Raw genomic sequence first — 17,499 nt, forward strand, 5'->3', positions numbered from 1 at the left:
CACTTCTTTAACTTTTGTTAACATTAAGAAATCAATGAACATAAGCGACTTTAAATTTGTGTAATTTAACCTTAAATGAAATTTTATTTCAAATAGTTTCGCTTATTTTGAATGAAAAATAAAATTTTATAATATTTCATGAATTTATTTTCATGACTTTTATTGTATGTTTAAACCTGTTATGGCACGAGAATCATCTCATATATTACGTGAAGTAGACGTTCAGTTAGTTGATTCAGCTGCTTTTACGAATTGAAAAAATGCAGATACCTATGCAATATCTTTAAACGGCAGGCAGTGTTATAATTATTAATAAATGTGATAACGTCCTGCTAACAATCCTGCAAATGTTGGAAACTCATGGGTGCCTGATGGAAAGAGAAAAAGAAGGAGACCGAGACTAACATGGCAAAAATACATTAAGGAAGATCTTAGTAGAGCATAATTAACTGGATGGGAAAAAGCACGTTGCCCGGCTAAAGACAGGAGTGTGTGGAGAAAAATATTCGAGGCCTTTTGTACCAGTTCGGTATGAAGGCATAATTCGGTATAATTATGTAAGTTATAAGTAAGTGTGATAACGAAACTTTGTAAACATCAATTCAAATTTGATGTCTTTGTATTGAAATTTATTCTAGCTTTTTCTTTCCTCTCAAACTCTTATGAAAATGTTAAAGACTGCCAAATAACTTTTATGTCAATTAATCAATATTCCGAAAGTTTCAGTCTAGTGTTACCTTATTTTATTAAAAGCATTTTTCGAAGCTGTTTCAAAGAGCAAAATATAAACGGTGATTAAAATGTTAGTTATGCTAAATTAAAATTACAATTATATTTTAATTAAAAAAAATATTAAATTGTTATTACGGGAAAAAATTGCACATCAAATCGTGGTACAAGTGTGCCAAATTGATTTCTAAACTGTTTAAATGCTGAATATAGCATTGTTTATAAATCTATTTCTGCGAAAAGTTACAGCTCAAATTTAAAATGTATTGCATAATTTAACAAAATTACATTCGTAAAAATATTTCTGTTTAGACTAAAATATTGACTAATTTAATTCAGCAAAAATTTCCGAAGAACAATTATTAGAATCAGTATTTCTTTTGATGTTACTGCGCATTAAATATGAAATATCATGAATCCCCTTTGAATTAAGGAAGGGTGGTATTGTCCACTATATATTTAATAGCAAGTAACCGCGATCTATGGTAAAAAACTAAGGGAAGTATAGCTTAATTTCATTGATAACTTGTTAGCTTAAAGAATACGCGTTCTCAATCTATACTCTCACTTTTGACGATTAAGCAATCCTTGAGCAGAGTTTCATTAATTTTGAGAATCGTTTCGAAGTAAAGCGCGTAATCTAAAATATATTACCAAAATTTTTAATCAACTCGGAACCTCATTGCAGTGCACTGTGGAGTATTGTTAACTGTAGAATGAAGATTAAACGATCGAAAATAAAGTGATAAAGCTTGCCGACTGGTCGGTATATTGGTCAAAGAGTTATCCTCGTAACAGAAAGATCCCGGGCTTGATTCCAGCTTCGGGCTTGTGTGCAATCTATCAATCTGGTTTACCAGTCCTTGTGAGAGGTGAGCCAAAAACAGTGAGAAATGGTTTTATGTCATTACATTTTTATCCAATATAGAGGAATAAAATTCGAAAGATATCATTACAGTAGACATCAAAGATATCATTACAATAGACATCAATGATATCATTACAATAGACATGAAAGATATCATTACAATATTGATTCATGATGTCAAACAATGTTGTATAGTATCGGTACTACGTAATACTCACATTTATGTTTACTATTTGGTTAAATTGTCTGTGCATATTGAACATTACAAGTTAATACCAGAATAATACACAATACGGGATAGAAATATAGGCTACAAGAAATACACGCTAGCTTCAATCGAATTAGCATTGAAAGTTCCATTACGAGAAAATTGTGCCAAACTCGACCAACTTATCAGAATATTCCGTTTAGGAAACGGGAATGCGGTTTTTAAAAGAAAGCTTGCTCAATTCTCAGAATAGAAAGTTTTAACAGGTTAATATCACATATTCTAAAAATACCAATAAAATACCAATACGATAAATATAATTCAATGAAAATACAATTCAATGAATACAATTTTTTAAGAGTTACTGCACTTTCAAAATGTCACTATTAATCTTGTATATGTATCCATGACTTTTTTATGATTGAAAAGTTGGGATAACAGTTCAAAATTAGTAACTTCCTGTTGAAAAAACAATGTTTCAACGAAAAATACTTACAGAACAGATGATAATTTTTAAACTTCCTAAAGTACACTAAACAATCGATTCATAGCATTTGTTATCGATGATTGAAAAAATAGCAGAGTTGACCAAATGATAGCTAGTATATCCGTACACTCCTGATTTTCAACAACTCTTAATACCAGTATCGAACTCGGAACATCCTACTATCAGTCAGAAGTGTTGAGTTCTACACGCAATTCCCCAGTAAAAATCAAACTGGTATTAAATGAATTTGCAATTTTTCTTTAGAATTTTGTGACGCATGTAATATTACCTTTTATATTGCGTAAAGAGTATTATACTTCAGATGGATAATAAATGTACCACAAGCGAGCCCGGTATCATCGATACAATTCTTCACAACCTGCATGCAACATTATCAATTCTTATTAGTAATTCTTGAGAAATGCATTGCATGGTAAAGTCTTGCTCATTATATTTCGGACTACAAGCTTTTCTGAAATTTTAAAATATATAGAATACTAGAGCTTTTATCTACATCCAATTTTATTGCATTTGAATTCTTACGAAAGTTAAAAACTTCTTAAGGAAGTAATTGACAATTAGCCATAAAATCTCACATATTTCAAACGTCGCGAAAAGTGACAATCCTAACCACATACCAAGTTCACTACCGAGGTGACTGAAGATTTCCGATTTTTCAAACTTAGGCTTTTGAAAATACGACGTTAGTCTGAAATCGGAGAAATATATTTTTATCGCTGCCTGATTTCTCGCAATGCTATTGCTATTTTCATTTATCGTATCGTATTTCTGAAAATATCCCAATGCATTTGATGGCCATTTTGCGTAGGAAAGTTTGATGTCGTAATCAACAGAATGGCAAGAAAATGGGCAGTCACAAGTAAATTTGTCTGTGGTTAGATCTTCCAAAACCTTATCAAGACAACAAACATCTGTGGCATTGGAAATATTGCAAGGTTTTGCATCATCTGCTTTTGGTATAGTTGGATCTGTGCATCCACATGCCAGTTTATTAAAATTTTGTATGCAACTTCTGACGCAGTCCTGTTGGTTGCAAAAAGGATATTTATCATCAAGTTCATAATGAATACACTGATCTCTGAAAGGATATGGTAGTCTAACGATCTGCATTTTTGACATACTTATTGAAGTTTCAAATCCTGGACTAACTGTAATTCCTTCTTCCTCTATATTTGGTTCATCTTTTGGATGATGTATTAATATCTTTGCTCCAATTGCTTGCGTTTCTCTCATATATTGTTTAAGATGCAAATCCAAAACTAGCTCCAAACCTAAATTAAGTTTATTCATTGAAGACACAAAGGGATTCAAATCATTTTTCTTTCGTTTGTTAAAAGTATAGCAATTACCATGGCGGAAACTTTGCACGAAAGAAAATTCTTCAATAGAGCAAATTGTGCCATTTATCGTGCAGCTACGTATGAAGCTACTGGCTTGCTCTCCTATTGATTTACGCTTTTCTTTATCCAAAAGAGAATATCTTGTCATAAATGGAAGTCCTGAGTCATCCGAGATATTGCTATATCCATACAAGAGAGCTTTGCATGATGTTATTGTATTTCTTTCAGACAGAGTGAGTCTATAGTGATTCGCTCCCGCCCCATTCATACAAACGTCCATTGGTTTATTTGGTTTCAAGCACCTAATATATCGCTTTTTCATTCGATTCAAATTGCAAACAGTTACTGCAGGAAATTCTAAGCTCCACTTATGTTCAACTTGAAAATCGATGATAACATCATATTGTGAATATACAACTATAAAGGGATAAAGTTGGTGAATACAAACGAGAAGCGCCATGAACAGAAAAATAACCCANCATAGGAAAGTTTGATATCGTAATCAACAGAGTGGCAAGGAAATGGGCAGTCACAAGTAAATTTGTCTGTGGTTAGATCTTCCAAAACCTTATCAAGACAACAAACATCTGTGGCATTGGAAATATTGCAAAGTTTTGCATCATCTGCTTTCGGTATAGTTGGATCTGTGCATCCACATGCCAGTTTATTAAAATTTTGTATGCAACTTCTGACGCAGTCCTGTTGGTTGCAGAAAGGATATTTATCATCAAGTTCATAATGAATACACTGATCTCTAAAAGGATATGGTAGTCTTAAGATCTGCATTTTTGACATACTTATTGAAGTTTCGAATCCTGGACTAATTGTAATCCCTTCTTCTTCAATATTTGGTTCATCTTTCGGATGATGTATTAATATCTTTGCTCCAATTGCTTGCGTTTCTGTCATGTATTGTTTAAGATGTAAATCCAAAACTAGCTCCAAACCTAAATTAAGTTTATTCATTGAAGCCACAAGGGGATTCACATCTGTTTTCTTTCGTTTGTTAAAAGTATAGCAGTTACCATGGCGAAAACTTTGCACGAACGAAAATTCTTCCACAGAGCAAATTGCTCCATTTATCGTGCAGCTACGTATGAAGCGAATGGCTTGCTCTCCTATTGATTTACGCTTTTCTTTATCCAAAAGAGAATATCTTGTCAAAAATGGAAGTGCTGAGTCATCCGAGATGTTGCTATTTCCATACAAGAGAGCTTTGCATGATGTTATTGTATTTCGTTCAGACAGAGTGAATTCATTGCTGCTGTCCGCTCCGGCCCCACTCGTACAAACGTCCATTCGTTTATTTGTTTTCAAGCACCTAATATATTTCTTTTTCATTCGATTCAAGTTGCAAACAGTTACTGCAGGAAATTCTAAGCTCCACTTATGTTCAACTTGAAAATCAATGATAACATCATATTGTGAATATACAACTATAAAGGGATAAAGTTGGTGAATGCAAACGAGAAGCGCCATGAACAGAAAAATAATCCAAAAGACTTTACGAAGTGTATTTTTTGATTTTCCAACCTGCGCTATGGCATAAACGGATGAGTTCCCGAATAAGACTGCAGATTCAAGATTTTCCTGCTCTGTGCCTTTTTCAGGTGAAAGCGCTTCCATTTTCTTTAAAAAGCAAACTTATTTACGTTTCACATTGTTTTCAAATGAAGACACCTAGAACAATAAAAAGGATTAAAAACAATTAGAGAATTATTTAATTCTATGACCTTCTCTTTCAGCCTCCAGGTAAGATACAACAAACTTCCGTAATTAACTTTTGAACAACAATGCGATTCAATTTTCTATTCTTAGTTTCTTAAGAATTTTTTCTAATAGTTGTTCATCCTAATATGTTTCAGAATTATATTCCGCATTTTTTATTAATCCGAGAAATTTCTGTAGAATCCAAACGATATTTCAAAATTTAGATCTCTGTTAATACGCGGGATCCATAATAGACTTTCGTCCCAACTCGTCTTTTCACATTCGTCTAAAAAAAAAAAAAAAAGCAACAAAAAAAAAGCTATTTCTAATCTATCTGTCTATTCCACTTTATATTATGCTTTATTAATTACTATGCATAATGTTCTTTCTAATCGTATTTTTACCACATTTTATTTTATTCCAAAAAATAGAACAGGCTGAAAAATATTTCAAATTTGGAGCTTTGTTTTTACTCGGAGACCGCCATTTGCAATAGGTGTGAAAAAATTTTTTATCTGTCTACACGTTAGCTTAGAATTTTTTTTAAGTCTCTGTTTTTAATATATTTGCAAAGTTAAATTTTTCTTCCATTTTTTGGTTAAATTATTTTTTAATTATCAAATTAATGTTCGATTACCTATTAACCTTTTGAACGTCTTGAAATAGTAGATTATTATCACGTTTGAATATCAAGAGGAAACAACTGTTTTAGTGCTGCTTTCTCAAAAATGCTCTAAATCAATTTGATTGCCATATATTCTATTTTGAGGATTACTTACTGTTGGCAAATCAATAATGTGAAAAATCGGTTTTCTCCGAGAGTTATTACGGAGTGAAAATGGAAAAAACCCTTATTTTCTTTGTGCAAAATAGTTTTTTCTCCGTATCACAGTTTTTATGGACATAAACTGTTCTCCCTCTGCGGTTTTCATTTATTTTGCGGAGAATTTGCTTTGTTTATAGAATAGGTTTATATAATTCTTTTTATTGAAAAAATGTATTGAGCTTTTGAAACTTTTTTGACTAGTTACCTTAAAATATTGTCTATACGATTCGTTTTAAATATGTATCTCTAGTACTGAATATAAACTTTTCTTTTATTAATTTCCTGTTAATGAAGTAAATTTGTTAACCCTTTTGAAGGCCGTGGTAAGTATCTTACCACCACGTTTTACCACTTTTAATTTTGGTTTCCATTTTTCAATAACTTCCGCTTTCTTGAAGTGAGTTTGAATAAAATTGGTAACCATTTGTCACTTTTAGAAAACGTATAAAATTATAAAATACATAATTTCTTTTGAAGTTTGTAGCATTTAAGGAATTTATTTTATAAATAAAGAAAAATAAAAGTCAGTAAATTCCTAATAGGTCATGTTAAATATATTTACCACCAAAAACATGGTATTTTTATAAACTAAATGAGTTTTTTTTTTTATATCAGTTACTGTTTTTAAAACAATTTCAATTCCAAAAATACTTTAATTTACCTTTACTAGAAATAAAGGGCCCATTAAAGGGTTAAACTGTTTAATAACTAGTTACTATAATCAAGTTTATTGTATTATTTATATTATATTATTAGAATTATAAATTAACATTATTTGTTCGAGTAGATTATTTAGGTTTCTCTCTCTTTGTTTTAATAATATCATCTTTTCTCCTTATCTACCAAGCTAAAATACATTGCAACTGTGGTTCCCAATATCTTTTGGCCATGGAACCCTTAATAATCTACTTACGTTTCGTGGAACTCCGACTTTATCAATTAAGTTCATCTGCAATTTCGATTTCATGTTAACCAAATACTGATCATTGTTTTGAAAGTGAGAAATTTTTAATTGTTCATCAGTGTTAAAATTAGGTTTAACGTCAGATACAACCCTTATTACATTCCTGCGAAACCCTGGGGTTCAGCAGTACACCTTTTGGGTAACACTGCTTTATAAATAGTAATATATATGAACCTTTACTCTGACACCTACACTTTAACTCCAGATTGCTCAAGGAAGTCACTTTGACTGCCTTTTGATTTCAATTAGAAAAACAATGATGTATATAATGACACAATTTCTTAGAAATTTGTGACTTTTTGTTCAATACATAATTTTTTTATTGTAAATATTTACTAATAACTTGTTATATAACTGATTTAAAAAATTTCAAAAATTTATTTTAAGCAATTTTCTTTACACATTAGTTATTCTTTCACAATCCAGTCATTTTGACTGCTTTTGGGTAATATAGGTATATACTAAGTTTCAGTCTATCTAGTGTTAAATATAATTTCGAAAAACACTCTATCTGCTACAGAAGTTTCTAATCAGTGGCGTACGCAAGGGAGGGGTTTAGCTCAGACAAAATGGCAAAAATAAAAATTTTAGTAGAAATTATGCGAGCTATTATTTTTTAAGACTATATATTTTTATTTGCCTCATGCCTACTTTTTTTTCTCACGGTATTTCTCAGAATACTGTAAAAACATTTACTACAGATAATAGGGTTGTACTTTTGAAACCAAATTCACGTGATACTGTTACGGACTGGTTCCTTTCTGTCCTGCCAGTGAAGTTTTCGAGACTAGCTGTCATTCGCGAGGCCTTAACGCGATGATTCTGGAATCCTAGACGTTCTGTCGTCTTAGAGACAATTCGAGAATTTTGGAATGTGGTGAAAAATTATATAAAAGGATGAACGGAGGGAGTATAGTGGAGTTAGTTAGTCAGACTAAGAGTTATCTTTGCCGCTTGTCTTTCGGAGCTTGTCGCTAAATCTGTTTTGTTTTGTCTTAATAAAAAGTTCATTCAATCGCCCCGTCGTCGCCACTATTTCGACTAGTGAAAAAATCAATAACAGTACCATTGGAGATACTGTGCTATTTTTTTAAATTATGAAATTTAATTGAAAAATTTAGTTTAAAAATTTGGCAATTTAAAATTTTAATTAATTTTTTTTTTATTTTTTAAAAATAATCCATATTGTTTAATTATGACATAAAAAGTAATTATCTATAAATTTTTTGTTTTAAAAATTTAAATCTTTAAAAAAAGCTGATTTGAATAAAAAAATATTAATTTATAAAATGAATAAAACATAACAATTAGTTATCAACCTTTTCAGAAAAGAAAACAAGCTTTTAATCGCCTCAGTTGGTATTTGAACTACAAACCTCTCGTCGTGGAAAGTCTTAATCGTGAAAACTACAAATACACATCGGTTGTAAAGTTCTTGTTTGTTTGAAAGTAAATAAGTAAATCAACTGTAACTTTAATGAGGCATTTTTTCACCTTAGGGGCAGATCTGGCAGCTAATTTGTACTCTATCCAAAGTTTTCAAACATGTTTTTTAATTTAAGTTTAACTAGGAATTTTCAAAATGCGTACTTCCCAAGTGAGTTCCATCCTTTTTTAGGAGAGTGAATATCATATAAATGTGATTAATTCAATTAAAACTATAAATTTCAAAACTTTAAATTGGAAATCATTAATTAATTATTGTGTTTTAGCCTTCTTTTTCATCTTTGGTGTTGCAATAAATTTACTAGCCCACGTTACAATGTACGTGTATTATGCACCAGCAGCCATGGGACCTCATAATGTTTGTGATTGAAAAAGTATTTAACACTGTTTCAAATAGTAAGTACCTGTGTTTCGAGTTTCTTAAAACAAAGCCCCTCAGTAGTGGCAAAAAATAAATGCAGAATGTTCCTCAATCATCGCCATTATTCTCGCTCAATAGTTTAAAAATTCTAACCTTCAAATCTTAAAAAGAACGAAATATTTTTTTTATATCACCGCGGATCTTTGGACTATGTTTCCGAAATACCTGCTGAACCCATATTTGGGTTTGCCGAAATCCATATTCTTTGAATGAAAGAAGAATGGTATTACCCCCTATATTTAATCGCAAGTAATCGTGATCCATGGTAAAAAAGTAAGTGGAGTACAGCTTGAATTCATTAATACTTGTTAGCTTACAGAATACATTCTCAATCTATACTCTAGTAAATAAAAATTTCCCTTTTGACGATTCAGCAATCCTTGACCCGTGTTTCGTTAACTTTAAAAATTATTTCGAAATAAAACATGAAATCTCAAATGTATGAGGAAAATTTTTCAACAATTCGGAACCTCAATGTAGTGCATTGTGGAGTATTGTTCACTATAATGAAGACTAAACGATCGAAAATGAAACCATGATACTGTTCTTTGTCATTATTATTGAGAAAAATAATTTGAATAGCGCGAAAGGTTTCTAAAAAATAGTCAGAAACCGTTGTTTATTTTTCTCTCCTGGAACTTGTTACATTTCAGTGGCTTAAATACCTTTGCAATAGAGACGTCGCAGATCTCAACTTAATTGTGTTACCAATTTCTGCAGTGCTTCTTAAGAAGGAAAAGAAATACTAATTTTTTTAAATATTTATGAATGCAAACAATCCATGAAAGAATGGAATACTTGCAACTTCGGAATTAATTAATCAAATCGCAAAGGATGGATTTCAATATGAATGGATTTTAGCATTAAATTATTTTGATCTTTTGAAATCCTCTATAGGTTGTACTATAGATTACTTTAGTAATCTTTTTAGTCCTATTTTATGTTAGGCGTTTCCCCTTTTATGACCTGTTCAAAACGACACAAAGAAGAATTTCATAATAGGGAAGCAACCCTGTAGGCGTAGGACAACATTTACGGGTATAGGTTCCTATGTATTAGTTTCAATTTTGGTGATAGGCCCTAACTCTCCAAGAGGCTTGTCGCCACCTTTATGTGATCCCCAGGTCATATGTAGCGTTTTTAGGCTTCTAAATCTTGACTAAAAATATCATTTAAAAAGTTGAAGCTTGGAGAAAGAAACCGATCACAAATTTGAAGTCATTGACTTACAGGAATACCTATATCCGATAAAAATTCTCACGTTATGGAAAAGAATGCTCTCAAGTGATACAGAATACAATTGCTAGAATTAATATATTATTACTTTATGTTAAAAGTATAGTAATTAGTTGGAAATCCCCTTTGAATGAAAGAAGAGTGGTATTACCCACTATATCTAATCGCAAGTAATGGCGATCTATGGTAAAAATCATTTTGAAATAAAGCACGAAATCTCAAATACGTGGGGAAAAAAATTCACCAATTCGGAACATCATTGGAGTACATTGTGGAGTATTATTAACTATAATGAAGATTAAACGATAGAAAATAAAGTGACAAAGCTTGCCGACTGGTCGGTATATTGGTCAAAGAGTTATCCTCGTAACAGGAAGATCCCGGGTTCGATTCCAGCTTTGGGCTTGTGTGTAATTTATATATCCGTTTTATCTGTCCTTCTTGTGCTGTTTGGGCGACACTGATTCGCTTATATAATGCTTTACGATTGCGATAATGTGATTATTGGATACATTAGGCACTGTGTGGGTGTTTTTTTTTTTTTTTTTTTTTTTTNTTTTTGACAAAATTCGTTTCTCTGAAGAAGTCGTGAAGAAGTTTTTTCATCATTCGGTGAAATTTTTGCTTTCATCAAAAACGATGAAAGATTCTTGAAATTTGAGCATCCTTTATTTACAGTATATCTAAATTTCTTTTCAAGAGGAAAATAAATAAAATAATAAATTTGAAAATTTAATGAACTCTTTTTATATGATAGTTCTTTTGAGTGTCTTATACATTCAAATCAAAATACTTTTTTTGTAGTTAGCTTGCCACATGTAGTTAGCTTATTATTTTTAAAACGTAACAACGCCTTTTTCCTCCTGAAGTATTAAGCCATTTTAGGTCATTTATTTAATTGATCACTTTATGTAACATAAAATACGAAAAGGATTGCTCAATGTAAATCGTATGTCCATAAAAAATTGGAAATAAACCTTTGCTTTCATAAAATTAGAGTAGTATTTTTTTTCCATGAGTAAATATTAACATTATAACTTTATGACTTTATGAGCTCACATTACAATGCCTGTTTTTGCCCGGACAATAGAGTTTGCTAAATTGATTGTTATCTGTATTCAATACGATACCTTATAGCAATATAAATATCTTTATAATCAAATAAAGAATAGAATGAAAAATTTCAAAAAGTGACGATAAAATGGTTTGTAGGTAAAGAGTCTTAGAACCTTAATTAGTTTAACGTTCATAACAGCCCAAAACTTTTAGATCTCCTTAGAAAAGTAACCGTGTTATTTTCTGTCCAGTGAGAGGTGAGCCAAAAACAGTGAGAAATGGTTTTATGTCATTACATTTTAATGCAATATAGAGGAAAAAAATTCTAAAGGCATCATTACAATAGACGTCAAAGATATCCTTACAGTAGACATCAAAGATTTCATTACAGTAGACATCAAGTATATCATTTCAATAGACATCAAAAATATCATTACAATATTGATTCATGATGTCAAACAATGTTGTGTAACATCAGTACTACGTAACACGCACATTTATATTTACTGTTTGGTAAAATTATCTGTGCATATCGAGCATTTCAAGTTAATACCAGAATAATATATAATACGGGCTAGAAATGTAGGCTACAAGAAATTCTACATTCCATTTAGGCAACGGGAATGCAATTTTTAAAAGAAAGCTTGCCTAGTTCTCAAAATAGAAAGTTTTAACAGATTAATCTCACATATTCTAAAAGTGCCAATAAAATACCAATACGATAAATATAATTCAATGAAAATACAATTCAATAAATACAATTTTTTAAGAGTTACTGCACTTTCAAAATGTCACTATTAATCTTGTATATGTATCCATGACTTTTTTATGATTGAAAAGTTGGGATAACAGTTCAAAATTAGTAACTTCCTGTTGAAAAAACAATGTTTCAACGAAAACTACTTACGGAACAGATGATAATTTTTAAGCTTCTTAAAGTACACTAAACAATCGATTCATAGCATTTGTTATCGATGATTGAAAAAATAGCAGAAATGACCAAATGATAGCAAGTATATCCGTGTACTTCAGATTTTCAAAACTCCTAATACTAGTATGGAACTCGGAACATCCTACTATCAGTCAGAAGTGTTGAATTCTAAACGCAATTCCGCATTAAAAAATAAACTGGTATTGAATGAATTTGCAACTCTTCTTTTGAATTTTGTGACGCATGTAATACTGCATCTTATTTTGCAAAAAAGTATTTATTATACTTCATATAGATAACAAATGTACTACAAGCGAGCTCGGTAGCATCGATACAATTCTTCACTACCTGCATACAACATTATCAACTCTTATTGGTGGTTCTTGAGAAATACATTGCATGGTAAAATCTTGCTCATTATATTTGAGACTACAAATTTTCTAAGCTTTTTAACCATTTGAGCTTGTGTATTTACATTCAATTTTATTGCCTTCGAATTCTTACGAAAGTTAAAGACTTCTTAAGGAAGTAATTTCAAGCTTCGCAAAAAGTGATAATCCTAATCACAAACTAAGTTCACTACTGAGGTGACTGAAGATTTCTGATTTTTCAAACTTAGGCTTTTGAAACTACGACGTTAGTCTAAAATCGGAGAAATATATTTTTATCGCTGCCTGATTTCTCGCAATTTTCCTTTTCTTTTTATTTATCATATCGTAATTCCGAAAATATCCTGATGCATTTGATGGCCATTTTGCATAGGAAAGTTGGATATCGTAACCAACAGAATGACAAGGAAATGGACAGTCACAAGTAAATTTGTCTGATGTTAGATCTTCCAATACCTTATCAAGACAACAAGCATCTGTGGCATTGGAAATATTGCAAAGTTTTGTATCATCTGCTTTTGGTATAGTTGGATCTGTGCATCAGAAGTTGCATGCAAGATTTTAATAAACTTGCATGCAACTTCTGACGCAGTCCTTTTGGTTGCAGGAAGGATATTTATCATCAAGTTCATAATGAATACACTGGTCTCTAAAAGGCTATGGTAGTCTTACGATCTGCCTTTTTGACATACTTATTTAGGTTTCAAATCCTGGACTAATTGTAATCCCTTCTTCCTCTATATTTGGTTCATCTTTTGGATGATGCATTAATATCTTTGCTCCAATTGTTTGCGTTTTTCTCATATATTGTTTAAGATGCAAATCCAAAACTAGCTCCAAACCTAAATTAAGTCTATTCATTGAAGACACAAGGGGATTCAAATCATTTGTCTTTCGCTTATTAAAAGTATAGCAGTTGCCATGGCGGAAATTTTTGCACGAAAGAAAATTCTTCAATGGAGCAAATTGCGCCATTTATCGTGCAGCTACGTACGAAGCTACTGGCTTGCTCTCCTACTGATTTACGCGTTTCTTTTATCCAAAAAAGAATATCTTGTCAAAAATGCAAGAGCTGAAACATCCGAGATGCTGCTATTTCCATACAAGAGAGTTGATGTTATTGTATTTCGTTCAGACAGAGTGAATGTTGTTTTTCGACCTTGCGCTCTATTCTTACAAACGTCCATTGGAGTATTTGGATTCAAGAACAAAATATATTGCTTTTTCATACGATTCAAATTACAAACAGTTACTGCAGGAAATTCTAATCTCCACTTATGTTCTACTTGAAAATTGACGATAACATCCTATTCCTTTATAGTTGCGAATATACAACTATAAAGGAATAAAGTTGGCGAAAACAAACGGAAAGCACCATGAGCAGAAAAATAATCCAAAGTCTTTGCGAAATGTATTTTTTGATTTTTCAACTTGCGCTATGGCATAAACGGATGAGTTTCCAAATACGACTGCCGGTTCAAGATTTTCCTGCTCTGTGCCTTTTTCAGGTGAAAGAGCTTCTATTTTCATTAAAAAAAAAACATATTTACGTTTCACAATGTTTTCAAATGAAGACACTTGGAACAATACAAAGGATTAAAAACAATTAGTAAATTATTTGATTCTATCACCTTCTCTTTCAGTCTTCCAGGTGAGATACAACAAACTTCCGAGATACAACAAACCTATTTTTAGTTTCTTAAGAATTTTTTCTAATAGCTGTCCTTTTTAATATGTGTTAGTATTATTTTACTTATTTTTTAGTAATCCAAGAAATTTCAGTAGAATTCAAACTTTATTTCAAAATTTAGATCTGTGTTAATATCCGTGATCCATAATAGACTTCCGTCACAACTCGTCTTTTTGCATTCGAAAACGAAAAACGAAAACCAAAATTCTATTTTGGTATCTGTCTATTCCACTTGACATTCTGTTCTATTGCTTACTATGCCTAATGTTCTTTCTAACCGTAATTTTACCACATTTTATTCTATTCTAAGAAATAGAACAGGCTAAAAAATATTTCAAATTTAGAGCTTTGTTTTTACTCGGAGACCGCCATTTGCATTTGGTGTGGGAAAAAAAGTTATCTGTCTACAAGTTAGCTTAGGATTTTTTTTAAGTCTCTGTTTTTGAAATTGTTACAAAATTCAATTTTTCTTCCATTTTTTTGGTTAAATTATTTTTTAATTATATAAATCGCTAATTAATAAATCATTAATAATCGCTTACCTATTAAGCTTTTGAACGCTTCGAAATGAATTATATCACATTTGAATATCAAGAGTAGGACTGGGCTATAAATCGATGTATCGCGACATATCGATTTAACGCCTATATCGGCTGGCCAATGCAGCTACTTTCGTTCCTGACGATGCATCAGAAATCTGATTTAAGCTGTCGAGTAAAGAAGACGAACGAAAAACGGTATAACGATATAGCGATACAAGACACGCAATGTTCTTCTCTTACGTTCCGATGCCAACTCGCTCTGTGGAAGACGATGTTCGCTTCGTTATGTTGAAACGGCCTTGATTGATGAGCAGTAGAATCAGAATCAGTTTTGAGAACATATATCGTCTATCGCATATCGTATATCGTTTTCGCACCTGTTAGTTTTTATTTGTCGCGACTTGATATCGTTTCTTGTAGAATATTTTCAGTGGGACTGATTTCGTGATCGCCGCCGTTACCTTGTTTCGAACGCAATATGTTATTGAAAAGAATATATAAAGAGTTTCTTCATTAATTAAGTATTTTTTTTATTAAGCTTTTTAAAACTTTTTATTTTTAAATGTAAAAATTATTGGAAATTTAATTTAAGGCTCCCATAAAGAATTAAATTACAAGGTAATTAAATTCGTTCGGTTATTTTTTTTACTTTCTTTTAATTTATTAAAAACACTTTGGATAAACTTCTAATAATTTAATAGGTTTTTATTACTGATTTTAAATTTATAAATCTTGAGTTGTTTTTACGTTTAGAAATAGAGTTAAAACAAAACTTTTTTCATTGGATTCATTGGAAACTTCTGTCATTTGGATAGGGACATAAGTCAATCAACTTTCTTTGTTCAAAAATATTTGAAAGGTTTGCGAATTTTATTCATTTTTTTTAATCATTTAGCACTTTAATAGAGAGTATGATAATTTTTTTTAAAAATTTTCCTTTAATATTATTAGTTAATTAAAATATATTATCGAATATCACAATTCTTTTGTTTTTATTTTTAAGAAATTAAACCTTACTTTGTTTTTCGTTCATAATTCGGTCATTATTCAATTTAATTTAATTATTTATGTGAAATGATAATAATAAAAAATAGTGTTTTAAAAGCGCTTTTTTTAACTTTATTTAGCACTTTGTTTTAAACACACAAATAATTTTTAACGAACTTATTTTTTTAAATTTTCTTTCTATACTGTTGGGTAAATATATTGATAAATTTCAATTTTATTTATTTTTAAATGAAGAAATCTTTCGCTATTTTTGTGATCATTTTTAGAAAATGTAATAAAACTTCCGTTTACTTTTTCATTTAGAATTTGAAGATTGCGAACTTAATAATTATGTAATAATTTATGCAGAATAGTACAAAGAAATATTGATTTGTAAAAAATGCTTTTTTTTAAAAATAATAAAAGTTTTTAACACTTTGTTTTAAGTGTATAATGAATTTCTTAACAAACTTTTTTTTTTAATTTTTAAAATTTTCTTTCAATAATTTTAACTGGATGTATTCATAAAATTCCCTTTTTATTTTTAAACTAATAAATCTTTCAAGGAGCGAAAATTTTAAGAAATTATAACAAAACTTATGTTTACTTATGTTATGTTTGTTTAGAATTCGAACCTTGCACTATTCAAACGAACTTAATTATTTATGAGAAATAATAATAGTAAATAAAAATTAGTGATGCTTCAAAAGCGTCAGAGAGGGTGTATAGTATTGGGGGTAATGTCGTTCAAAAAAACAGAGCATCTTTTATCATTTAAACATTCGGAAATGCTGATATATTTTTATTTCAAAATAAAAATTTCATATGAAGTTTCAATTTTGCTCAATTGGCTATGGCTCATTTAGTAAAATTATTTTTTATAGTTTTAAACTTTTTTTTTCAAAATTTAAATCACTTAAACTAATTGATTTCCGAATAAATTCATAAACCTATCGTTTTAAACTTTCTTTGATTTCTAATTAAAAGCTTAGCAAAGTATCTAACTTAAATTAAGACTGCTTATACCTTATAAACGATAAAGAGGTGCAAATATTGTGTCTACACATATTTTTTCAATAAATATTTTAAGTAAGATTCGTACATTGTAGTCAATTTATTTAATATCTTTCTTAAGCAAAACATATATATCTTCAAATTTATAAATTTATTTAAATCAATTTGAGTATGGAGTTTTGATAGAAATCTGATTTTCTGTGCCTTACAAGTAAATGAAATTCAAAAATACTATATCGCGATGCATCGCTATATCGTGATGCAAAACTGACGATGCATCACGATATATAATTTCTAATAATCAAGAGGAAAGAACGGTTTTAGTCCTGTTTTTTCAAAAATGCCCTAAATCGATTGGACTGCTATCTAATGCATTTTGAAGATTACTTATTTTCGGCAACTCAATAATGCGAGAAATCGGTTCTCTCCGAGAGTTTTTACAGAGTGAAGATGGAAAAACCCTTGGTTTCTTTGAGCAAAATAGTTTTTTCACCGTATTTATGAACATAAACTGTTCTTCCCCTGCGGTTTTCATTTATTTTGCGGAAAATTCATTTTATTTATAGAAAAGACTTTTTATTAAAAAATTGTATTGAGCTTTTGAAACTTTTTTGACTAATTACTTTAAAATATT

At 30.4% G+C, this 17,499-nt stretch overlaps 1 protein-coding gene across 1 annotated transcript; it reads right to left on the reverse strand.

The window, feature by feature from the left end:
* Positions 1–4,070: 4,070 nt before the first annotated feature.
* Positions 4,071–5,279, reverse strand: LOC107436393 (amiloride-sensitive sodium channel subunit gamma-2-like). The gene has a single exon (XM_016048105.2). It carries the CDS (start codon positions 5,277–5,279, stop codon positions 4,071–4,073), a length of 1,209 nt encoding a protein of 402 aa, XP_015903591.2.
* Between the last annotated feature and the right edge of the window lie 12,220 nt (positions 5,280–17,499).

Source organism: Parasteatoda tepidariorum, chromosome 3 (assembly GCF_043381705.1).
Source record: "Parasteatoda tepidariorum isolate YZ-2023 chromosome 3, CAS_Ptep_4.0, whole genome shotgun sequence".
Lineage (NCBI taxonomy): Eukaryota > Metazoa > Arthropoda > Arachnida > Araneae > Theridiidae > Parasteatoda > Parasteatoda tepidariorum.